The sequence below is a fragment of the Pleurodeles waltl genome, chromosome 9 (genome assembly GCF_031143425.1).
Source record: "Pleurodeles waltl isolate 20211129_DDA chromosome 9, aPleWal1.hap1.20221129, whole genome shotgun sequence".
In the NCBI taxonomy this organism is placed as follows: domain Eukaryota; kingdom Metazoa; phylum Chordata; class Amphibia; order Caudata; family Salamandridae; genus Pleurodeles; species Pleurodeles waltl.
This window is the reverse complement of record NC_090448.1, coordinates 306,389,655-306,416,613: the sequence shown is the minus strand read 5'-3', so window position 1 is coordinate 306,416,613 and position 26,959 is coordinate 306,389,655. Positions and strand designations below refer to the sequence as shown.

The 26,959-nt window shown below is 44.8% G+C and overlaps 1 protein-coding gene across 1 annotated transcript in view; it reads right to left on the bottom strand.

Annotated features, from left to right (window-relative positions):
- The window catches only part of FANCD2 (FA complementation group D2), a 1,182,674-nt gene that overhangs the window by 969,406 nt on the left and 186,309 nt on the right, over nucleotides 1-26,959 (bottom strand). The window contains exons 13-14 of the mRNA XM_069206781.1: nucleotides 14,191-14,305; nucleotides 8,651-8,686 (exon numbers count right to left, since the gene is read on the bottom strand). Coding sequence (XP_069062882.1) covers nucleotides 8,651-8,686; nucleotides 14,191-14,305 — 151 coding nt within the window. The remainder of the gene's footprint in view (nucleotides 1-8,650; nucleotides 8,687-14,190; nucleotides 14,306-26,959) is intronic.

Below are 26,959 nucleotides of genomic sequence, written 5' to 3'. Positions count from 1 at the left end.
GAACTGTTATGGGGTAAAAAAAATTGATGAAGTAATGTGATTTTAATTGGCTAAAGATAGTGGGGTGCAACCCTTTGTCAAATTAGATTTTAGGGGAATGTACAATGAAAAAGGGATAAAAACCTATGACACGGGGAGTTACTAGGAGATTGGTTAGGGAAATGCTGATGATTTGATCCAGAAACTTTGTCACTCTGTTTGGTGACTTGCTGGTTTTACTTAGAATAATCCTTGTCCTTATTACCCTTTATACTTTACCTCCTTATGAGGGAAGTGCCCCTTTGCCCTTCCTGCCTGATCTGAGTTCCTTTGATGGCGAATCAACTGATGTCCTGAAGACGAAGAAAGAACCTGAGTGCTGACCAAACTTGGAGGGTAACTATAGGACAATGAAATTGTGATTGTCTGTTTGCTTTTCCTTTCTAGGTACAAACTGCTTTTCTTTTGACAGAGACCATAGCTAGATGTTTTCCAAATTTGTGTTTTAAATTGTTTTGCATGAAGCCCAACATGCCAATGCAAATTTGAGGTTAGGTGAGGGGTTCACTGAACTGACGCAAATAGACAAATGACTGAATTCATGCTTTGTACTAATGATACTCTGCTAAGGATAGCTTATGTTCACGCCTTGCTATGTTCTGATGTTTGTGATTCTTGCTTTGATGAAATCTTATCAGAGCTGCCATATTGTGACTATGCTATTGTGTTTCTTGGTTTTGAGATTAATAAACTTGCTAGTAGTATTGTAACCAATAGGGAATAAATATCACTAAATTCATATTAAACTGGTGGGGTTATTCATGACTGAAAGGTCATGGTGGTGTCTTGGGTTTATTAATGTCTTTGACTAAAGTGAAATGCATTGTTGTGATAAATATGGATGACATTATTGACGTATTGATTGACATGTTGATTAGCTATCTTGTCCTAAGGTGTCTCTCAACAGGGTCAAAACATTCATTGGCCTAAAACGAGTCCCAATGTGTAATAATTTACCATAAAGGGACGCGTTAGCAAGACCGCTCTGTATATGCTGCTTCCGGACACCCGCTTGGAATTTGCATGAGATACAGGTCTTACACGCACACCAGTGACCGACACTACTTGAATAGTGCAGGCCTCAGTTCCTCAACAGCCAGGGTCAAAAGATTCATTGGCCTAAAACGAGTCCCAATGTGTAATAATTTACCATAAAGCGACGCGTTAGCAAGACCGCTCTGTATATGCTGCTTCCGGACACCCGCTTGGAATTTGCATGAGATACAGGCCTTACACGCACACCAGTGACCGACAGTACTTGAATAGTGCAGGCCTCAGTTCATCAACAGCCTGGCACCACAGTAGGAAGACCGATGCGCCCTCCCCCTGAACCTGGCTGTTGCATGAAGGTTCTAGGCTGCGGGGGGGTAGTGTGGGGTGGGGTGGGGTGGGTGTAACTATGATTTTCAGGACGTGTATTGATTATCTTCCCAACGCACTCTGTACTAGCGGCCTCCTTAAACTGCCAGGTCAGGATTGTCTATCTGAACTGCACCCTTATCTCCATAACTCTCATCTTGCCACACCACACGCTTTTCCACTGTCCTCTGAGGAGTGCATGAGCAGCCAGGTCCTATATTCCTACAGCTGAGGCCTTTTTAGAGCTGGTAGTCATATCAGACTCTAGGATCTACCTGGGGTTGTGCGCTCTTGGTGTCCTGCATTCCCAGGTGTTTGGCGACACTCCCGCTGAGGCCCTCACAACATCCTACTGCCTGCAACTTCCCAATGGCCCTGGTGCGCAGAGGTCGTGCTGCCTCCCAAGACTGAGATTGCCCAACAACCGCAATTGGTAACTGACGCCATGTCTGCAATTTGAAGCAAAAAAGACCCCTCACTTCGGAAGATGCTGATGAAGGCCAATGGGGCCCCACAGGGGAAGGCTTCTCTGCCATCGACCTTGAACGTATACTGGACACATTGGCCCAGTGACGCAGGACTTCCTGGAGTCCCTGTTCTCCTCCCTTCGTGACGACCTGCAGGCGGACAAGACAGACCTCTCAGCTGACATGCGCCACGACCTGGAGCAGCGAGATGGTCAGCGAGAGCATCTCCGCACTAGAAGACAAGGATGACACCATCAGCGAGGAACTAGAAAGACTCCAGCAAGAAATCCTTAGATCCAGAACCAACAACTGGATCTACAAGCACACACGGAGAACCCGGAGAACTGATCTAGGCGGAACAATATCAGCACCTGGGGCACTTCGACTGATGTCGAGCGGTCTGACCTTCATGAATACGTTACAGTCCTCTTCCAACAAGTGCTAGGAGAACTCCCTGAAACGGGAATCAAACTGGATAGGCTTCACTGGTTGGCCCTCCCTGACCGGCGAAAGCCCTGCTGTCACAATCTGGACGTCTCTTAACACCCGGTCTTCTACTGGTTCTGGGCTGGCCAATATAGGGGCGACCCTTTCTAGTAGCCACGGTGCTGCTGACTGGAAAAGATGCCAAGGCAGACTGTACCCCCAAGAAGGAGTCCCAGAGGAAAGACCCAAAAAGTAGGGGGGAAAACTCAAACAAAGGAACTCCTGAAAAAGAGGAAAAAATAAACAATGAAAAGGGAGAAATTGATTAACTCTTGCAGGAAAAAACAAGGAAAATGCAGGAGCGAGGATTACCCCCAAGCAGAAGTGTTTGCAACGCAAGGAAGAGAAGAATTGAAGTGCTTATATACCAGAAGACAGGAAGTGACACAACAGAAAGAAAGAGCGACACCATCTTGGATTGGGTAAGGCCATAGAGAAAAGAATAGGAAAAAGGACCAAGTAGAAAAGGAAAAAGAAGAAAGCATCCTGGGAAGAAGAATACCAAAAAGGAAGACAACATGCACACCAAGAAAAAAGTAGAAACAATGATGGAGGAAAAAAAAAAGAAGAAAAAGGAGAAAAGAAAAAGGAAATAACCGAAGGAAGTACGTAAATGTGAATTTAGGGAGGGTGACGGGGGCTGTGGCACGACCCAGAGCACGAAATGTGCTTCCTGGGTCGCACTGTAAAAACAGGCAGGCAAAACAACGAGCCGCGGCGGTGCTGGCGTGCCGAAACTCGGACCGCCGGCCCGACGCGTCATGAGAAAGTCGCCGCAGTAGTGCGCGGCGACACACCTGCCTGCTGAAATGCTGGTATGTTTACATGATTTTCAGCAGAAAGAAGCCATCTTGCATAAGACATGGGCCTTGCACCCTCTCCATTTCAGAGGAAATGCTCTACAGAAGCGACACGCTTTCTGCCCCGTCACAGCCCATCTGCAGGATCTGGGGGTCTCCTACTCCTTGGGCCACCCCTTTCGAATTGTCTTCCGACATGATGGAAAACCTCATCAGATTTGCTCCTTCTAGGCTTGTTGAGTACTGGGCATCCAGGACTCTCCCCATAGATGACTGCTCAGCTAGCCCTAGGAACCAGATGTTGCTGAATCGGCCCTGGTGGCGCTCCCCTAAACAAACCGGTAAAGTGGTTTCTCCGGATCGGACAGCCATGGCATTAGAGAGACAGGCCGTCTTAGGTACTCTAATAGGTGACACTGACAAAGTAGAATCCACCTAAAACAGGGACTATCTGTGCCTCGCGGAGGAAGGGCACAAAGGGGCAGGTGGGCGGACGTTTCTTTTGACTGGACCTACCTGCGGTATTGTTGGCCCACAGCATTTGTGGAATAGACGCTTCCTCGTCTACCAACCACCCATCTTGACTTCGTACTGCTCAATGTCTCCATAGTTAGTGTAACTGCTAAGTGTTTAGCAATTTAACCTTTTTTTTCACAAGACACTGTTCTTGTTGTTGATTCTGCTTTTTACAGGGACTATGGTTGGGGACACTCTCAGAGACTGACAGACCTTCCTTGGAGGGAATATATTCTGAGAAGGGGGCTCTGCAAGACACTGACACTCACCTTATACACCATCACCTCACAAAGGGAGACATTCCAAACCCTACACACTATAAAGACTAAACATGCTCCTTTAAGAACTATGACCCTCATTGTGAAGGGACCTCAAAAACCTTTTCAAGAGACGAGAAATACTCTCCTACCTGGAGCATTTAGGAGCAGACATATGTCTTTTACAGGAGACATCTCATGGTAAAAGACTGGCACTGCATGAAGTCTAAGGACTTTTTGCAAGAATGTCACTCCTCTGCTAGTACTAAAACAGAAGGAGTGGTAATCCTTGTTTCTAAATCCTTTAAGGGACTTGTGGGGGACAAGACAGCAGAGATCAGGGGACGCCTCATTGTACTCCACCTACACCTCGGGGATCAAACCCTGATAGTAAGCTCCATCTACTCCCCCAATGATGTCCAGGAGCCATTTATCTGCAAGGCCATTGCAGAAACAATGAACAATGAAGAGAAATTGACACTGCTGGCGGGAGATCGTAACACAGTCTTCCAAAATGACTTGGATCGCTCAGTGTCCAGAAGTGGGGTGGCGGATGCAATCTCAGAAAGGGGTGCTCAATGGATTGCTGGACTGGGATTATATGATCTCTGGAGAGAGGCACATCCTTGCACCAGGGAAAACACCTATTATTCCCATGCACATAAAACCTAAAGCAGACTTGATCACTTTCTAGGAACCCAGGAAGTACAGAATCTTGCGGTCAATGTTGAGACGAACCTCGATCCCTGTGCAATCATTCGGCAGTGGTGATTGATCTCAACCACCCCCTGACGACCTGGGTGCACCAGACATGGCGCCTTCAAGAGACTCACCTTAACAGATCTGAGGTGGTCAAGCAGTCTATACGCTCCTACCTACTGACTAATGACACAGCCGGTACCTCTGTATCAGTGCTGTGGAATGCCTTGAAGGCGGTGGTCAGGGGTACCTCATAACCTCCGCAGGTGATAATAGGCTCAGTCAGGAGAGAAGAGATCAATTGCAGCAACAAGTCAAAGAACATGAGCGCATACACCAGCACACAGGTGCCCATAAGATGCGGAGGCAGCTAGAGGCTGCACAGAACCAACTTGCTCAACTAGATCTTGTTAGGGTGGAATACTTAGTTCCCTGCCTCAAAAACACCTTTTACGTAGGAGGCAACAGATGCGGGCAGTTCCTGGCCAATAGACTACGAACCCAACACTTAGCTTCAGGTGGGTCAAGCGACTCATAAAGGAAAATGGCTCTGCGGTACATAGGAATAACCAAATTGCAGCCCTGTTTGGGGATTTCTACCACATCCTATATTTACGAACGGGGAAGCTGTAGACCGCTACCTCCAAGCCGCCAACATAACTAGTCTATCCCGGACACAGGCAGACATGTTGGATCAGCCCATCCGCATGGAAGAAGTGGTTGCGCTATATCCCGCCTGAAGCTCCATAACTCTCTGGGACCAAGCAGCTTCCCGGACGGTTTTTACAAGACCTTCTACCACACACTGGCATCCATTCTGACTAGAGTCTTTAACTCTATAGAGGGCCCTCTCATGCTGCCTCCATCAATGAGAGATCCCTCAATGGTCGTAATTCACAAACCCAGCAAGGATCCACAGAAATGTGCGTCCTATAGACCCGATCTACCTCCTCAATGTGGACGCCAAATTGCTGACTGGTATTTTGGCGGCACGCCTGAACCCTTCGATGCCTATAACTATTAGCCCAGACTAGGCAGGGTTCATACTGTTGTTACAGTGCTGTGAAAATACTAAGCAAATCCTGGGTACTATGCAATTATGCGCACAGCGATCGACGGTCAGGGTGAACCGGGCATCCTCAGCCCTTCCCCATTGGCAGGGGACCCGACAGGGGTGCCCGTTGTTGCCCGTTATTTGCTCTTTTCATGAAGCCATTCGCGCAACAAGTTTGGGATGACCGAACTATCACAAGAGCTTGCTTCGGGTGGGGGAGGAACATACCATCTGTCTTTACACAGATGGCGTCATACTAGCCCTTGACAACCCACAATCCTCACTCTTGGAATGTCTGAGGGAAGCAGAACAATTTAGCAAAGCATTAGGATACAGGATAAATATTTTAAAAATCCCAGGCTCTGAACCTGTCGGTCTCCCCACAAACAGTAGCACTGCTTGCGGCCAGCCCCCCGATTCAGTCGAACAGGACCGCAATCCCATATCCTTCCATACAACTAGCTCCAACAGTAGGTCTCACCTTCAAATTAAATTACTGCTCCCTTCACACACAGATTACAGAGGACCTTGCTAGACGGCGCCTATACTCACTTTTGTGGCTCAGCCAGATAGCAGCCTTTAAGATGACTGCTCTTCCGCGGATACTCTTCATATTCCAGAAGCTGACTGTGGAACCCACGCCACGCGCTCTCAAAGCCCTCCAACAGGCACTGAACCACTTTCTGTGGTTGTATAAACGCCCCCGCAAGCAGCACATCCAGAGCAATCGGTCCCCGAGAGAGGGAGGACTGGGAATTTCTACCTTCAAGCTATATTTCCAAGATAACCAGATTCGGCATTTAGTCCAATGGTCATGAGCAGAATCTGAAAAGCTGTGGCTTTTCATGGACAGGGAAGTAGCGGGCAAGCATCTGTGGCAAGTGCCCTTTCTGCACAAAGCATAGAGATCCTTGGGCCTGTATTACTCCCTGGTCACCACACCATTACTGGGGGCATGGGACGCGGTGACGACAACCTCGGGGCTCATTACCTTCCCCTCGCCCCTCACAGCCATACTAGATAATCCGGACTTAACTCCTGGGCTGGACCACAGGGCATTCCACAGATGGCTGGATTGCGGGTGCACATCTGTTGGCCATCTCTACAGAAAGAACGGTGTCCTCACCTTTGAGAAGCTCTGAGAAGACTTTGGGTTACTTGAGCACGAGCGTCTTCACTACCTCCAGGTCAGGCACTGGGTGACACATCCCACCATGAAACCCACAGCTCAGAGACCATTAACCACATTCGAACAATGGCTACTCGCGAAGCTCAACGACTAGGGGATGATTTCAGATCTCTATCACTTCCTGATCCGGGCCCTCCCACTTTCGAAACACCCTGGGCTAGCGAGATAGGAAAGAGAATTAGGCAGGGAGTTAAGCCCCAAGGTTAGGAATGACATACTACAGAGTTCAACACACAGCTCGCAATGTAGCGAGCATAGAAACGTCTGTTAAAATTATCACTTACTAGTATCACACCCCGCAGCGCCTACAAAAATGTTATCCTGCACATATGGCCGAATGCTGGAGGCAGTTCAGCCAGGTCGGCACATTGCTGCACATCTTATGGGATTGTCTAAAGATCGCCTACTTTTGGGATCATTTAGAGACACAATTACCCCGATTCCCAGTTTACACCATTCAGGGTCTCCCCAATCAGCTGACATACCCGCTTAAATCTTGCAGGGGTAGGTACATTGGCCTAGCCTTGGGAGCGGCGCATCAAACAATCCTGGCACACTAGGGCACGATAACAGCACCCACACATCTGGCCTGGCTTCACAAAATCTGGTACATCTTGGGGATGGAGTGACTCTCCTTGGGTCATGACATTACAGGGTGACTCCTACGAAGAATTGTGGAAGCCATTTATTTCACTTTCATCCCAAGAACTAAGAGACCTGACATGCCCTAAGTATGTTAGGTTGATGCGTCTCCTTGACCCAGGCCGCACGAGTGAACAGCTTGCCTATGATTTACACTGACCCCCGTCTTTTACACAATGACAACTTACTCAAGTTGTGTACAAATTCTCCAATAAAGAGATTTAAACTATACATAAAATTGAAAGATAATTATAGAAGCTGAAGTTTAAGTACAAATTTATTTCCTCACAATTACACCGGATCAAAAAAAAAGGTAGACTAAGAAACTAAATTAAATAAAAGTGACAAAAATATCTACCCACAGGAATGGTTGGACTTCAATTATGCATCCAGGATACGAGTAAAACAGAAATGCAAATATATAATTAGTGGCTGGAAGAATGAATATCGAACCAGGTTCACCTTTTAAGTACAAACGGAATAAAACAAATGAATAAAATATTACAACTAACGATATGCTACAAGCAAAAAACAGAAGGCGAGCCCCAAAGCAAGTGGTTCTTCACAAGTTACCCCTCTCCCCGCCACACAATAGGCTTCATAATGCGTTTTATTTCAGCAATAATAACGCAAGGCACACAGCTGTGCTACAGTACGAATATTTTCAGCATCAAATGTTATTCATTATTCTTTTATCTGTGGTGTTTTACAGTTGTTAGCCTTCTTAGTAGTTGAAGACATTTTGGATCCTGAGTTAACGGTTTGCAGAGGTATGCTCCGTCACAAACATGACCCCCATGCACATTAGTACAAGTGCATTAGGATAAGCTATTTACAACACACCCTAAGTCAGGCTTTATGTTTTGCGCTCTGCCCATGCTATTAGAGGGGGAGACAAGTGTGCTTGTAAAAAAAATAAAAAAATAAAAAATTATCCTTTGCAAGGTGCTTCTAGTAAGGCTTTTGTCACAACAGAACTCACCAAACACACATTTGCCACATCCCAGTTTGCCACATGCAAAGCTCAAACAAGGTAATGGACACACATCTGAACATATTACAGATTTTATTGTATGATCTTATTAAATCATTTGGCTAACGAAATTTTTCATTTTGAAGTACATTTGTTTGTATTCAGTTACCTTATGATCTGCCACAGATTCAATGTTTTCTATTGCCTGTAAGGAAAAAAAGAAGAAACAGCTGAAATCGCCCGAGTTACGTGTTATATAAACATTAAGAAATATTGGTCAACAGCAACACAGCTAAATGCATAAATATAGAACACTAAAATTCTGTTAAGTAATGTACAGAGTTTATTTCAGGCACAGAATATCAGACAATGTAACCTACATAGTTCTGCAAACCTCTGAACACCTATCGACATGCATTCAAGAAATTGAGTAGAGTTTGTTTTTATAAAGCGTTCCAATTTGATGTTGGAGTGTATGGAATTACTGAGCATTTTATTTTGAGTGGTTGCAAGGTGTCCTCTGTGGTAGAGGTTGAATGAAGTGTTTGTTTGCCAGAGCCCTGCTCCAGTCACGTCACATGAAATCTGCCTTTAAAAATAGGTATCTTGGTGCCACAGTGTTGTGTACTGGCTATGAGCAGTGGATTTAGTGTTGTGGTCTGAATGGTTTATGGGTTGGAGGTAAGCAACTAAAGTCTACAAAGCTCTCCAGGAAGAGGTGGCCATTGAATTTTCAGATGCCTAATGGATAAGGCCTAGAAGAGCATAAAACCTTTAGAGCATCATGGAATGAGATGAGGTTCTGTATTTTCTATACATACACTGGTCTCAAATAACTAAGTAAGGAAGACACAGAGGTAGACGAGTATAACAAACTTCAAATCCCATGCAAAGCATACAAAGGTGATCGAAACCCTGTAACGTCAAACTGGATGGTGGACATACATGTGGCTGAGAAATTCTCGGGCCTCAACAGCCCTATCATGTTAACCTAGGTGTAGGATTTTCTAATGCAGTTGATTATTTTTTAACCTTCAAACATAAAATCGGGTCAATCTTGATGTAGGTGCCCTCTTGTTAAGTTTCCCAAGAAGTTGACACAGTAACAGATTTTTTTCAGGTCTGAAATAACCATTAGATTTTTCCAGTAAGAGTTGTGTTGTTGCCATGATGGCAGTTAGGCGTACCTGTAGGCAACTCATTGTCAGCCACAATTGTCATAGGATCTTATCAGAGTTAACATTAGTCGTAAACACCCAGTCTGGATGCCCAGCGAGGTTAGAAAAGTGTGAGTGCAGGCTCAGGTGGCCAAATGAGCTAATCCAATCAAATGATGCAAGAATAGGCACTTTCAACACTAAACTAGTAGTTAAGATCAGGTGATCATTACAAAGGAAGCATATACAAACAGACAAAAATAAGTAATTCTTGTGAAGAAAGACAGTTTGCTAGCAACAGTGTGGAGGCTGTGGTGTAAATGTTAATAAAGGATAAACCCCATCTAAAAAAAATAGTTGCTATATATTTTTTTTTCCACCCGGCGACTCTCTGTTCCAAATATAATGTTGATATCTTATAAAACAAATCTTAGGCAATCCAGGGGAAAGATGGTGATAGGTATAAGATCATATCAACTGATACGTCACACTGACAATCAGCAATGGAAGTACTACACAACACTGAGTGTTAACAGAGTGGAGACTAGGCAGCTACCTACAAATTTAGAGAACAGCCTTTGAGAAGCCACAGATCCTGCTTTTCCTCTTGTGGAATACGTATGGCAAAGACAAGCCTCGAGTTCTGTGCAGTAGAAGTCATTTACAGAATGTCCTTTAAAAGTCTTGATCATTAAGAAGTTTTTTTGCCCTATCAAAACAAGGCCCACTAGAGAAGACCATCAGAGAAAGGTCTCATGGTTCTCATGGAAAAGAATATTAAGAAAAAATAAATTAAAAAATAAGATCAGTAAATGGGCTCCTGTGGAGAATTTCTGGAAACCGAAACAATAACTTTACTGCTACTATACACACCAATTTTAAAGCCAGTATGAATAAAGACAGAGTAACTAATATACCATGGATTGAGCTTGTTGAGAACCTTAATGTTGTTCTCCAAGACTAAAAAAGTCAGTTGTTATCAATTATACTCAGAGATATAAATGTCCTTCATTGTCGTATTCAAGGGCTCTGAGTGAAAGGCAAACATACAGATTTCAGAAAGCCAGTTCTTTAGATTTCAAATTTTAAAGTACGTGTGTAAAAGGAAGGCATGGAGATTCTCCCATTCATTAACAGCTCTTGTGAGAGGCTGTAGATCTTGCACATGTCCAACAACAAAGGATTTCCGTGATAGAATGTAAAGGTCTGAACACAATGTGGTGGAGGTGCTGACCATAAGCAGGAGGTGTTAAAGAAAAGTCTGAGAATTTTGTGTCACACAAGCATCCACCTACCCTTTATTTTGAACTTAACTAACAGATTTACTAGGTACCAGGGGTACCTAGTTAATAGTATCCCTGGTACCTACAGCATGGGTACTAAAGAGCCAGGTTTTGAATGTCTGCTGAATTTAGTCCCGCAGGGAGTGAGTTTTCACAACTTTGAGTCAGCAGAGAAATAAGGATCTGAAGGGTTCTAAAGTTTTAGTAGAACTTTCTATATCAGTATAAGTGTACCAATTGAAACTGAAGGAGATGATGAGCTATGGTAATGGGCTAAGGATGACGTAAAGACGAGGGGCTAATGTAGTATCCTTGTGGAATTCCAGTTGTAAAAAAATAAAAGCAGAGGAGAAAGGATGCACATTGACAAATTCTTCTGCTTTGGTGACAAACGTAGAAGGGGTATCCATGCCCACTAACAGATGGTGGACAAATTATCAGGCCCCCTTGTCAATGAGGTTTTTCATTTACATCTGTCAACCAAACACATTAGCCCCATAGGGCAATTCAGCCCTACATGAATGTAATGAATAATCTTTTCAGAACAACATCTAACACTTTCTAGAAGCAACAGCGCGCACAACTGAAATGCCATTTCAAAACTAAACCCAAGTACTTTGTCAAACCATTCGTATGCTCTGAATAACGTGTGTAAAAAATCCCATAAATTAGACTAAAGAAATGCACACGATGTGGAAAGGAAAGGAGCAGGCCTAATTTACCACATTTTATAAAGGAAATTAAGAAAGTGTCAGGAGCTACTTATTATAGGAGGAATCACTAGAGGAGGGAGGTAATAGAGGCAATGCGTTAGCACTATTGTAGACATGTGAGCTGTCTTCCAAGACTGAGATGTCGGCAGTAGGCTCTCAATTCTGCTACATTATATGATCATCAACATAAAGATGCAAAGCTTTTGATAAAGGAGATTCAATAAAGAATTGCAAAAATCCATATATGTTGGCCATAGTGGCATTAAAGCAGAACAGTTTCATAACATGAAGACAAAAGTTTGTTGGTTATAATTTCGTGCCAAAATAAAAAATAAAAAAAGTATTTTTCCATCCTGGTTAAGGAGAACGCTAAATGGAAGTAATATTTGTAGGAAACCTGGCTTTTTGCAGGTTGTCCATCACTTTTTTTGCCCACATTTGGACTACTATCTGCTGGTTTTCGACAGCACACTGACTCCCTGCTAACCAGGCCCTAGTGCCAGTGTCCTTTCCTCTAAAATAGTCAAATGACTAACTGTGTTACAATTGGCACACCCTTTAGCGGCCAATAAGTCCTTAGTAAATGTACCCCTGGTACCTAGAGCATGGGTACTAAAGAGTGCCCCTAAGGGCTGCACAATGCATAATGCCACCCTAAGGGGACCCCCATACAAATTGCATACAGACTGCCATCGCAGGCTGCAAGACATGGTGCAAGGCATGCGTGAAAACCTGACACGACACACTTATTGTGTGCCATGCCCAAGGCACTGCATATCATATATGTAAGTCACCCCTACAGCAGGCCTTATTGCCCAAAGGCAGGGTGCATTATATTACATGTGAGAGTATATGCGCATGAGCAGATATGCCCTTGGGTTGTCTAGTCCAATTACTAGATATCGCAAGTGAACCAGGAAGCAATTTTAAGCATCTGTACTGGGCACTGGCCATTACGACTACCCCAGCTACATGATGGCTTTACTGAAACCTGTGGTATTTGGTATCAAACACCTCGACTTAATGAATCCATACTGATGCCAGTATTGGATTTATTATTACATGCAACCAGGGGGCACCTCAGAAGTGCCCCAGACATACTGGTCTTTTAGTGTGCTGGCTGACTGGTCTCGACCAGCCTGCCACCACAGACAAGTTTCTGACCCACTGTATGTGAGAGCCAGCGCTCTCTGAGGTCAGAAAACCATGCCTGCTCCACAGAAGGTGTTATCACCTCCTACTGCCGGATGGCTAGTAACTCTAAATACCAAGGCAAGAGGCTTCAAAGCCTCTGCCACCTTTGATATGTAACCCAGCTTCCTCCAGACCTGACGAATGCCATCCCCTGCCCTGATGCCCATTTACTACCAGGACAGGTGGGAAATTAGCTATGTGAGTAGGCGTGCTGCACCTTCACACGAGTCAAACCCTTACGGTGGGCTACCTGATGTACGCCACAAAGGAAGAGTTCCACCATCTTGCTTTTGGTAGAATTAGGACATCTAGGACAGGATTATACTCACTCCCCACAGAAAAGTGAGCATATGGGCATACAAGGGTTGTAGTCACCCCAGCCCATTAGCAACTACCCTACACTCCCCGTAACACCCTTAAATGTATTTAGTATATAGATGGCCCCCTGACACCAGGAATTTAGGTTTGTCTGACTACAAGAAGAAGGAGGACAAAATAGAGCTGACTAGCTGTTGACTTTGGCGCAAAACCCTACCTGCCTGCTCCTGTCCCGACAACTGCAAAGACCAGACTCGTCCTGCAGCTGTGCATCTTCTCAGTCTTGGAGGCCTGACAGCCCTTCGCCTACTAGCCTGCATATCACTTGGAGTTTAGGAGCCACTTCCCTGCACCAGCAGGCACCAACAGTAACTGCCTGGTCCCTCATTTTGCTGGCCATGGGGTCCATCGGGGGAGCAACTCGCCAGGAAGAGGATCTCAAGTGTCCAGTTGGTCAGCTCTGTCGACCCATCTAGTCTTCAAGACGCTGAGCCTGCCTGGAGCCTCCCTCCACCAATACAAGGGGTACCACGGCCAGCTACAAGCACCAAGCCTTGTTTGTCTTCAGTCCGAACACCACTGCCTCCAACATTTACCTGCATGTCAAGGGACTTTGGGAGAGGCCAGTTCCACGCCAGAAGTTGTCTTGCTGCGTTTCTTTTCCCGCACCTGTAGGTGCACTGAGAACTGTGAGTGCCTCAAACTAGCTAACCTGCAATACAAAACAACTATGTACCGAGCCCCTCAGCCTGAGTCCACTGAAGCCAACAGTGTCTCTGTGGTCGTGAGACTCTCAAGAGCTAAGGTACACTATATAGGCAGCCAGCTTCCTACAATAATCACTAACAGACTGTTGAAGCAATTTTATTTCCCTTACAACTGATGCAGGAATGGCCAGCTTTGAACCTGCTGCACGAAATAAGCTGTGCAGTCAATATCGGTAGTTGCCTAAGTAGGTTCACTGTTTCTACTTATTTACTAGAAATGCAGTGCCTAAAATTTAGGGTGCTCCAATTTACATCCCTCTTACCGCCCATAAATTACCTTAGTCCATGCTTCTGCTGTTGTTTTCTGAAATCTAACTGCTGCCTTAATCACATCCAACAACAAAGTGATACAGTCCTGGTGGCTGCTGCTGATGGTATGGTTAACAGATGACCTGAAAATGGAAAACACAAGATAAAATCACTCCAAATATAAAAACGGGAGTGTTTACTTAAAATCATATTCTCGTCTATTTAAACTTTGCATTAAACCATTTTAAAATTAAAATATGGTTAAGCTAAAATAGCCACAGATTATATGCCTGAGAACATCTCACACAGAGCCCTTAGTCATTTGGCTCCTTCATAGCACCAAATATGCACACACTTGCAGCATACCTACATATAAAGATGTTGTAATTTTGGTCCACATAGCGTGCATTAAATTGTATTGCATATTGTAGAATTTTGTATAATACTTACCTATTGCTTATGATTTTTCAGTGTACTTTGCATATGAACAACTTTCCTTAGCCATGTCCTTTAACACATATACACTCTTTTTTTCTCAATGCTCTTATATTTAAATCCATTACATCCCTAACAACAGGAAACTAAGACACACATGAAAATGACTTGGGAGAAGAAACAGTCTGTTAAGGACATGTTAGCTGCATTCAGTTAGCAAACCCAGGACTAGCACCCAGAGGCTATTGAAGAAAGCAATGATACAATGAATGGGAGAACCTGCTAGTCCCCTTCCGTTCAGTCAAGAAGTGTTCAAAGGTCGGTCTGATTTCAAATAACACTTCCCCTGCGTGACTACAACCTACTTCGTTCTGAAACCTAGAATTAACTTTGGAATAACCAACAGATGAAAAACATATGTGTTTCACCTCCAATCCTAGGTCTTTTTACCCAGCGCTATAGGATTTTCTTGTTGCAGGCCATTGGACCAAAACACCTCACGCACACCAAAGTTTTAAAATGTAACTGGGAGCCCTGTGTGCATGATTTTTTGTAACTTATGTCTCTTTCTCCCTGAAAGCGATAGTGAAAGGACAACTAGTGATCATCAGTACATAAATCATTGTTGTCAGTGGCTAACGTTGCATTTTAGCTGTATTTATATAGCACTTGATACCTCTGGCCAGTCTCCAAAGCACTCTGGCTGGAAGGTTAACTGGTACGTCTAGTCTCCTGTCCTTAAAATTGAAATACTGAGCACATTTTCAGAAGAGACTGTCCAAATAAGCAATGGATACAGAGCTTAGGCTCGTAGCCAAGTGCCTGCAAAATGTAGCCAAGGTGCAACCTCTAGGAAAAGCATCAGTGGCCACAGAGCCAACTTGATGCTGCCTAGGATTTCAGAGAACATGCATGTAGAGTTGCAAACTGTAGCATTTCTGAATGCAAGAGACGAAGCTCCTAGTTAATATTCAACTTCGAAAGAACATTAAATAAAAAAAAGTGAGCCTGGAGAATCACCTTGATGTCATAAAACACAGTGTAGAACTCAAAGACAGCATAGCGTGCAATCCAATGATGCTTACTGGTGGAATAACAGCCTACCGAAATACCATCCTCTAGTTCATCAGTTAATGGTCGCTCGGGTATAATGAGTAAATGAATGATGGGTCCAAATCAAATTAGAATCCCAAAGTGGGTGAAAGATCCTCACTGGGCACAGCAATTGTATGGGCCTTTAATCTTGACACTTAGCAGCACAGCCTTCCAAGGAACAACAAGTTCATCCAAATTTGCCATCCAAAGTAACAAAAAGAAGAAATCCTCCTTAAAGGACAAGGGGAGTATCTTTGCCTGAAAGAAACTCTGTCTGTGGCTCTTTTATTGAGTGCCAGAACACTCAGACGCAGGGTCCCGTCTTTACTTCTTAAGACATTGGGAAGAATATCCAGATTGGATCTTGACAAATCCAGAAAGCCAGGGACCGGGCCAACAAGGTTCAGGAAAAAACGAGATGTGATGAGATAAATTTGTATGATCGTGCAAATTCCCAAGGGCTTCAACGCCCTAAGAAGGCTGGTTAGCTCGGAAAGAAAGGGAAGCCTAACAGACTTCAAGATAGCAAGTGACTGCCGAAAAAGTTATAATGTATAGAGTCAGGTCTTTATAGCTTTCCTAAAGGACGGATTATTTTTTCAACAAGTAATGTGTCAGGGAGAGAATTCCAGAACTTAGCCACAGTCACCGAAAAGGCTATGCCTCCCATCTAGGTTTCCTGTATTTAAGAACTACTAATACATTTTGATTTGCTCATTGGAGCTGCCAAGAAGGTACATACTACTAAAACATGGGTCTAATTGCTTCAGGCCCTACTCTCTGCAAGGCCTTATTAGCACTACATATGACCTTAAACATAATACCTGGTTAATTACCGAAGATTAAGACCTCTGTCTTATCCTCATTCAATTTAACACAGTTCTGTTTCATCCACTCAGCCACTGCCGACATGCAGTTATTGAAATTAGGAGATATTGCCTCAGTATCTTTAGAAATAGTCACAATTATTTGGGTGTGATCAGCATAAGACAGAGCCTGTAGTCCAAAGGCCTGATTTAGTTTAGCTGGTGGTGAAACATGCAGATTGAATAAGGTCGGACTCAGGGAAGATCCCTGCGGGACACCACGTGGCACGGCACAGCAGTCTGATTTAAAGTGGTTGACTGTCCATAATAGTGTTCTTTCCGTGAGTAAGGATTTCAGCAATTTCAATGCAGACCTTTCTATTCCCAGTTCCTGAAGTCGATTTGTCAGGAAGATCGGGTGACAGCATCCAAGGCTGCGGACAGATCTAATAGGATCAGTACCACATCCTGCCCTGCGTCCACCAATGATCCGATACTGTCCACTGCAGAGTCCCATGCAGTTTCAGTACCATGATTGCTTCAAAAATCAAGCTGTGACAATTCCAGCAGGCCCTGTTCCTCTATATGGGACATAAGCTGTGAATTTAGATTTTTTTCTAGGATTTTAGCAGGTATGGAGAGCAATGAAATGGGCCCGTAGTTTTTTTTTTTTTTTTTTTTTAGATCGTGGGGTCTAAGTTAGGCTTTTTCAATAATGGCATGACAGCACCCTCTTTCCAGAGCCATGTTTAACAACCTGTATAATGCCTCTTTTCATAATTTATGTCAAAGGGGGAGCAACGGTACTGGCTGCCAGGTGTAATATTTTAGGAGGACACAGCTCAAAGGTAGACCCTGATTTTGTGCTCAGAAGAAGGAATTCTGTTTGTTCTGCTGTTAAGTTTGTAAAACATGATAGAGCAGATGTATACTCCTTAGTACCCTCATCAAACTCTAGAGCATTAGACTCGGACTGTAAGTCCCGATGTGAGATATTTAAAGACTCCACATGAGGTGGTTAAATTCTTTATAGATGGTAAGGATTGTAGTTTGGAAATAGTCTGCCACATTATTACAAAGTTCTTAAGAGATCTCTATATTGGTGGAATCTTTAGGGACAGACAGCAGATTAACCATATAAAATAGTTCCTTGTGGAATTTGCTGAGTTAAATTTGTTAATGCCAACCTTTGCTTGCATCCCTGTAGTCCCTAATGGGAACTTTGTACGCTGTTCTTTTAGGAGTCTTATAGTTCTTCCGCCAGGCATGATCTTCTTGCCAGCAGGACTGCCTAAATTGTTTGAGCCGCTCGGTAAACCATAGAGCTGAAGGCCGTTTTCTATTCTTCCTAACTTCCTTAAGGGTCCATGCCAATCCAGGATGCAAACTGCTCTACGGCCAGCTCCATAGCCTCACAATCAGCCCTGTGACTGTTTCTAAGTATACTGGAGAAGACTTCTTCCCATAGTCCCTTTCCAGTTCGTTTTAAATACTCTACTATTTCTGCAGTTTGTGTCTTCCTGTACAGTCACCCAAGAAAGAGAAAAGGCTACTGCATGGTGATCTGACCAGCTAAGTGGTAATGGCTCATGAAACTTTAGGCAAGGATCGTTGGAGAATATTCCGTCCAGTATGTGCCCCGCACTTTGTGTGTGAATGTTAGCTAGTTACAATAGCCCAGCACATGGCATCATATCTCTAAACGTTCTTAAATCTTTGCACAAGTTATCCTACAAATGGAAATTAAAATCTCCCATGAAGGACAAAATTGTAATTTCCTGAAAAGGTTTTCAAGGAAAGTGCCTCTTTTGACATGGTCACCCCCGCACACATTTTGTGCCTGGTTTCTGGTATAATTTTGACTGACATTGCACTGGGTCCCTGCTAACCAGGTCCCCAGTGCCAGGTTTCTTTATCCAAAACTGCACAGACATTTTTCCCAATTGGCAAAACCTTTAGCACCCACTGTAAGTCCCTAGTAAATGATACACGTTTCTTGCCCCACCAAGGTGAGAGACAGTGCTCTTGAGGGCCAGAGACAAAGCCTGCTCTGGGTGGGGGTGTTAACACCTCTCCCAGGCAGGCTGGACATCCAAGGGTGGGGAGCTTCAAAAGCGTAGCTGCCTTTGCAATGTGACCAAGGTCTCTCAAGATGGCAGAGATGATCGACCCCCATGTCCTGACCACACTTTTGGTGGCAGCACAGTTGGGAAAATTAGTCAGATTAAGAGGTGTGCCCAATTCATGCCAGTCCGACCCCTAAGGTGGACGAGCTGAAGTGGACACTAATTTTCAAATTCCTCCACCTTGTTTGGAAGGAATTAGGGTGCTCGAGTTAAGTCCACTTCCTAGCTGATGTGGACATAAAAAGGGTGGGGTCACCCTGGAGGTGGTCAGCCCACTGGCTACCACCTGGCACTCTCTGTAACACCCCTAAACTGAGTATTTAGGTGGCACCCCTGAACCCTAGAACTCAGATCTCGACGATCTATGAAGCAAGGACAAAGAAGAGAAGAGGAAAGAAGAAGCAACTGACCAGGTACTTACCCTACTTGCCTGGCTGTTGACCTCACCGGACTCCGCCCAAATAGACAACTAGTCCTGCAACTGAGCCTCCAAGAAACCCAGGAGGACTGCCTGCTTTCTAAAAAGACTCAAGACTCCTGTGAGCAGTGGACCTGCTCAGCAACAAAGTAACAAGAAAGGACTCTGGAGCCTAAAGAACAGCAAAGACCCAACACCTAAAGTGACCTCTGCACACAACATCCACGACCCAAAGGAAAATGAACCAACGTTGCCAGCAAGGTTCCCCAGCTGTCCAAAGTCCGAGTCCACTCGAGTTTCACCTCTATTGGACTCTCCCACGACACATGAAGCCTTTGCATGTAGGCCCCACCTCCTCTGCAGGCTTGCGGTGAGAGGAAACCCAACACCTCCAGCAACCACTGCACTCACTGCCCAAGACACAATCTGAGGTGGTCCTTGGTGCTCCTAAGAGCTCAAGTTCATCCTGGGTCCTCCCCTGCTGGACTCCCCAACAACACCTGCAGCCTCAACACAGCACCCACTGACAGCCTGTGCTCCCGGATGGAAAAGTCCACCACCCAAGGACACCCATGCATCCCTCAGCCCTGGAGAAAAGGGCCAAACATGCACCTACATCCCCAAGTAGCCCAAGTCTACTACCTACCTTCTTGTTGTCCCTGACTGGCTACCTAGCCAGAGCCTGCAGCCTGTTTGTCCCAAAGTCCAACTCCCATTGAGAACCATTGGGCATCTGATGCTTTACTGCACCGGCCGCACCAGTGCTGCCCGGTCTGACCTGCGGGTGTGGTTCTGATCAGTCCCCAGTACTTATCTTTGCTCCCTAAGCTCAACCTCTTAAGTCGTTGTTAATCCTGTGTTTGCTGAACACTGTTGTCCTCCATAGACTAACATTGAAAAACTCTGAGATTTGCACTCAGAGTTGAATTCTGCCACTGCAAAGTATTTATGCTTAAAAGTCTACTTAACTGATTGCGAAGTTTTTGGGTTTGAAATCTAAATAAAAAGAACTATTATTTTTACTAAATTGGTCTCAGATTTATTCTTTGAGTGTGTGTGTCATTTATTCCCTCTGTGAGTGCAACAAATGCTTAACATGACTCCTTTATAAGCCTAACTGCTCGCCTACACTACCACAAATAAAACATTGGACCTATCTACTTTTGCCTCTGCAAACCAACTGGGGATTCACTGGACTCTCTGCACCGTGTACTTCATTTTAGTGCACCATACAGAGCGCCAGCTTCTACAGGGTTTAAGTGGGCTAGTTCTGATATAAAGGTTGCCCTCGGTTCTGGGGTTCTATACATTAAAATACTGCCAACCAATTTAGTCACGTGTATTTTTATTCGAAAATGCAAGGCCTCACAGAGAGTCAAGCTCTAAAGAGGCTCCATAAAACAAGTAATAGCATAATAGCAAACCAATAACAGATCAAAGCTTTGGAAGGCTGACGTGGCCTACAATCGCAAAGAAACAGACTGAAACGTGCATGGGAATTTCCACGTGCCAAATGAAGGATTGCAGATTACACAGTGTGGCTCTATGATGCCTAATTCCCTTTTATAATTGGTGGAAAGTTCTAAGTTGCTATGTATCGTGAGAGGGTGCAACTGATTTGTCTAGGGAATCGTTTATTCAGACCAGGGTCCTGTAGTCACAAGACTGGTGACAGGTCACTTAAATTGTCCACTTTTCTAGGCATGTGCATCATCTCATAGAAAGACTAACACTGTAGTTTGTGTCTCTCAGATTAGGTCAAGTGTTATTCAGGATGCTGGAGGAAATCTTGGGTGTTCCTCTATCTTCTGGTTATACTTCACAGCTGCCACTGACTAGGTCAAAGAACAAGGATCCGGTGAGGAATCCTAAGGGCACTTTTGGCATACTCCAGAAAGATTAGTCCTTAGCAGTACCTCAAAGCAGGCTCCAGTAATGTTCAGTCCATGGTGAATATCAGTGCAAGACATAAAGGAGCTTGGCCTAAAATGCCCCTAAGACTGAACTCTAGTTCAATTACCAGCCAGAAGCAACTAATCATAGCTTAGCACGTTTGCTGACAGATGCAGAACTTGTAATGAAACATTGTTGCGCCGACACAATCTTTGTTAAGAATAACAGCTCATTGGGTTGAGCCTGTGATAAGGCCACTCTATGTGACATGGAAAAAATAGGGACACAAGCTTAAACGAAAGCAGTCTATCCAAGGGCAGCACTAAATAAAACCTCAGTGGGAAGCACAAGAACACGTTGTGAAACATCCTTTCAAGATTATTGATAAACATTATTTTGTTCAACTTTTGATTCAACTTTAAATACAAGCCAAAAACATACAACTTACAATCAACTGAATGTCATAAAAAATTAAAACTGTTTAACACATGATAACACACTTTAACAGGTACACAAAAAAGCAACCAATTCTTTCTCAGACTGTATGTTTCTGATATCAAATAAACAATCAACAAATATTATCAGTGATGCTCTATGACTGCTGGACTTTTAAAAGCCAGATGTAATACGCCAACAATACCATTTTGTCATAGGGTGGGGACATGTGTTCATTTAGATGGACTCTAGTATTTACTTTCTTCTCCTCAACTGCAGTAAACAACTGAACTTAAGTATTCTATTTTATGATACAGAAGGACACCAAAGTGGAAGCACTGTGATGGTTTCTTAATGCAAACCAAAGTGAAACTGATGTTGAAGAACAAAAACACCTTCTCTGGTAGAGAGATATTCTAGTTACAGAGTCCCTATCTAAGAATTTCTCCTAGGCGTTAGATTTTTCACGAGCAGTACTGATGCGCGCTGTCAGGTGGCGTTGGTCGGTTCCACATCCGTCGCTGGTGCTGTGCGCGCTGGATAACATGTCACTGGACCTATATAGGTTCCACCTTCGCACTGACATCAGTTTCTTTTCACAACTTTCCACGCCAGAAGCAGGAGCCATGAACAACACTGACCACTGGTCCATCAAAACTAGGGCCCTGAAAGGAAAGTCGCTCTCTCTAGAAATCAGTTCACAGAGGATGGGTGGGTCGGTAAGGAATCTGCAACTAGATGTTGTCTCTACCTGATGAGGCGTCACTAAAGGTAAGTAATTTGTTAATCTTACAGCACGCTTTAGTTGCAGATTTCTTACCTTAGGATAGATACCCAAGCACTACCATCCCCAGAGGAGGGTCTGCGAACCAAGATCATACTAGGAAATCCAGCAGGACTGACCAGGCAAAGTATCTGTCCCTTCAGACCTGACTGTCCAGGCAGTAGTGTTTGGTAACCGTGAGCAAGGATGCCCACGATGGTGCCTGAAAGATGTTCAGGACTGAAATTCAGCATGCTAACGCAGTGGTTACAGTTGTCACTCTTTTAGAATGAGCGTTCAAACCCCCTGGGGGTTGCTTTTTAGCCAATCCATAGCCCATTTTAATACAGAGAATGACCAATCTAGAAGTGGTTCTCTTCTGCACTGCCCGACCTTTCTTTGCACCCCCATAGCCAACAGAGCTTGAGCTGATTCCTTATTAGTTTAGCCCTTTGGCTTGCAGGCCTGTGCCCTCGTCACCAAGTGACTTTTAACCTACTTAGCTTGATCTGTTTTAGGCCATTAATCTTATTATGGGCCAGATGTATGAAGACTTTTTGCATTCGCAAACGGTGCAAATGCCCGTTTGCGAATGCAAAAAGGCCTTTCACAATGTATGAAAGGCATTCTGAACGCAATTTAAAGGAATCGCTAGAATAGGGATTCCTTAAAATAGCGACCCCATTTAGAGAATCGCAATTTGCGATTCTCTAAATGAGGCATTGCAAATAACGAATCCTTATTTGTGATTCCTTAAGCACATGTATGAAGCAATTCCTTAATGCGAATTGGGCATTAAGGAATCACTATTACCACCAAGTTGACCTTGGTGGTAACCATGGGCAAATTTTAAAAATGCATTAAAAATACATTTTTTAAATTGACATGTAACGCACACATACCCTTTTGGCATGTGTGCACCTTACATGTCTTCCTAAATTATTTTGGGGTGCAGCAGAGGGGGCCTTAGGCCCACAGCACCCTGGAGTTTGCATTTCCCAAATTGCGAATTCCAGTTAGGAATTCGCCCATAGGTGCGAATGGGGGCTGTATCGCAATTTGCGATTCGGTAATAGCATTTGCGATTTTTAAGAAATCGCTATTACCGAATCGCAAATGTGATACATTGCATTTTGCGAATCAGAAATAGCGATTTCTTAAAAATCGCTATTTCCGAATCGCAAAAGGCTTTTTTCATACATCTGGCCCTATTTCTTTTAAGATGGCTGCCATTGTTTATAGTTATAGAAATGTTTTGATTTGCATTATCAGTGCCATGCTGCGAAGGCGTCAGTATTAGCATCATGATCAAGTGATGTATGTAGGAATTCACATTATGTCCTTTTCTCACTTACGTGAGAGAAACACAACACAGACTTGTTGGGGATTCTTTACATAATTACCGCCACAAGTCTGCCTCCTTATTAATTGTTTGGGAACATACCTGCGGCAGGGGTTCTACATGAGCTGTATAAATACATCTCACACAGTCAAGGTCATTAGAAGGATTCCTCCCAGATGCTATCTACACTGCACGTCACCTTGCGGCAGAAATCAGCCTTCGTGTTACCACAGAGTCTGACCTAGAGACCTAATTCCAAGGTAACGAGGGTTGGGAAGGGGCTTCTCATGGACATGGTACTGGCAGATTAGGTTTATCATACCTAGCTCTCATTAGGTAAGAGATTAGGGTCTCTATGCTAGGGATTTTACCTTTTTATGTTTATTTCAAGATGATGGAGGTCTTTGAATTCACAAATCTCATCTTCTCAATTATGCTCCTTTTATTGTTATCCTAATTATTGCAGCTCATGCATTTTACCATAGATTGCAGTCTTTTCAATAAACCAATTCAAAACTCTCTTGCATCTCCTTTACTGCCTGTGTGTGACAGACTGGTTGCTAACGTAAGAAAAAGGTAACCTACGTTTCACCACGACTCCCCTGAGATGTCGCAGTCTAGAGTCCATGCGTAAGGCTGCCAAAAATCACTTTTTACTGTATGGGTTTTCGGTGAGGTACTGCTTGTGAACTGGGAGGGTTGGGCCGACAGTTGCGACTTGTTGTAGGAGTGGCTTAGTCGTCTACAAACCAGCAGTCTCTCTTAGGAGCTAAAGTCCAGCAACGACAAGTTGACAATCCATGTGAAACTCTTTGGTACGGAGAAGGTTGAACACCAATGCTGTTTTGGGATCTAGGCGGTGGAGTCTCTCTTCTTCCTTAGAAGGATGTAGGGGTGTGTAAAAAGTAGGCAAGGTAATGCACTGGCCCACATGGAAGGGCATAACCACTTTCTGAAGAAAGGAGGCGCGCGTGTGAAGCACCACTTTGTCAGGATAGCTGGAAAGGTAGGGTGGCTTAGATGATAATCTCTGCAGCTCACTCACCCTGCAGGCGGATGTTATGGCTACAAGGATGGCTGTTTTTAATGTTAGAAGTATAAGAGGACAACTGTGAGCACAAGAGGAATGCCAGAACTAAATTCAAATCCCACTGGGGCATGATGAATGGTGATGGAGGAAACATGCATGTGGGTAAGACCGTTAAGGAACCTACTAAAAATAGACTTCAAGACGATTGATCAGGTAATCTCAGAAATACAGATGGCAGTCAAATAACCTATAAGGGTGCCTATAGCAGTGCCCCAGTGGGCCAAAGCAAGTATAAACAATAGGACCACAGAAAGAGGGGCAGAGAGGGGATCAACAGACTTCTCTGTGCACCATGCTACAAATTTATGGCAACGACAGGCGTATACCGCTTTGGTGGAGGGACGCCTGGCTGCAGAGATAACTTTTCAGACTTCAGGTGAAGGTCAAAAGCTGTCAACCGCTGCTGCTCTCTCTATGCAAGAAGACGAAGGCTGGACAGGTTCGGGTGGAGATCCCACCACTGCTGCTGCAACAGAAGATCATCCTGAAGGGGCAGTCTGATCGGAGGATCAATGGTCCTGCTCAATAGCTTGGGATAACAGAATATTCGCGTCCACTCCGGAGCCACATGAATTACTTGGGTCCAGTTGTTCTTGATGTTCATGAGAACTCTGGGGAGAAGCGGTCTGGGCGGAAAGGCGTAGAGGAGGCTTGAGCTCCACTTGAGACGAAAACCACTGCAGAGCGAGCACCGCGTTGGAAACTCCAATGTGCAAAACCGCTTACATTGCACGTTCTCTGCAGAGGTGAACAGATCTAACCAATACTCTCCCCACTGCTGAAATAGACATTACCCCACCTCTGGACGGCAACGGTATTTGTGATCGGTTGTCGACTGAGTTCATGTGCTCTGGCTTTCAGAGAGCCCGCCAGATGCTGAACCACCAGGGAAATGCCCTGATGTTTCAGCCATATCGAGAGGTGCAGAGCCTCCTAACAAAGGGTCCACAACCCCACTCTTCCCTGCATGTTGCAGTACTACATGGCAGTAGTGTTGTCCGTGAACACCTGCACCACTTTCCCTTTGAGAAAGGGAAGAAATGCTTTCAATGCCAGTCTGATCGCCTAGAGCTCCAATAGGTTGATGTGGAGTCCAGACTCCATCGACAAACAAATGCCTCTCATCTCCGCCTCCCCTGGGTGGCCGCCCCATCCCAGGAGTTAAGCATCTGTCACTACTGTCAGGGCTGGTTAGGTAAGCGAGAGGGATCTTCCTCTGACCCAATCGTGGTTCATTAGCCACCACTGCACATCTCATGCAGTTCCCTCCAAGATCTGGACCATGTTGGACAAATTCCCCTGATGCTGTGCCCACTGGAACTTCAGGTCCCAATGCAGAACCTGCAAATGTCATCTGGCATGTGTCACTAGCAGGACACATGAGGCCCGAGGCCCAGCATCCTCGGAGTCATTCTTACCGAAATCCAGGATAAAAGCTCCCGGATCCACGAGGATGTTGGATTTCACGTCATCGACCGAGCAGAGGCTAGACAGCATGTGCGGCATGGTGGCTTGCGGAAAACGGACGTGGTGGGCCACTCCTTCCGTAGCCACAAAAGGGGTGAAAAGCAGACTGAAGGGGACGAGGAACAGCTGTGAGGCCCAAGAACCTGGCCGTAGCACGAGAATCTTAGAAACAATCAAGCGCAGAGTCTGCTTTATCTCCTAAGAGTCGAGGGCCATCAAAGGGCATGTCCAAAAGGGTAGAATGGACATCCTGCAAAAAGACAGAAATCCTCAACCAGGCATCACGCATCAGGGCCACCATTGATGCAACCCCTCTGCCTAGTGAGTCAGTTATGTCAAGTACACATGCAAATCGTGAACTTCGCTGCGTCTCTTCCGTCAGCAACAGCTTGAGAGAGAATGGCCCGGGCCTCCTACAGTACCTGGGGCAGCAATCGCGCAACCGTGTTTCCATATAGTCTGAGTCTAACGGCTCAAATGGCACCCGGTGTTCATGGACAGAAATGTCCGGCTGGAGGAAGGGAACATCTTCTTCCCAAGTTGGTCAAGCCTCTTGGATTCCCTGTCCAGGGACGGGGAAGGAAATGCGCCCTGCGATGAAAAAGCTTGGATAACCAAGTTCTCAGGGGTAGGGTGTTACGTCAGGAACAGTGGGTCATTTGGAGCAGTTCTATGGCAGCGGGTGATTGCCCTCTTCACAGGAACCCCTGTGCAGGGGGATTGGACCAGGTACCCAGCAGGACATTTGTAGGAAAGTACCATCTTTTTAGCATGGTTGTCCCCACTTTTTGCCTGGTGTCAGTGTGTTTAGACTGTAGTACACTGGGATCCTCCTAACCAGCACCCCAGTGTCTGTGCTCTCTCCTCTAAATGTGGTTGCTAGTAAACATTTTACACCTACAATTTGGCATACTGATGCACCTATGT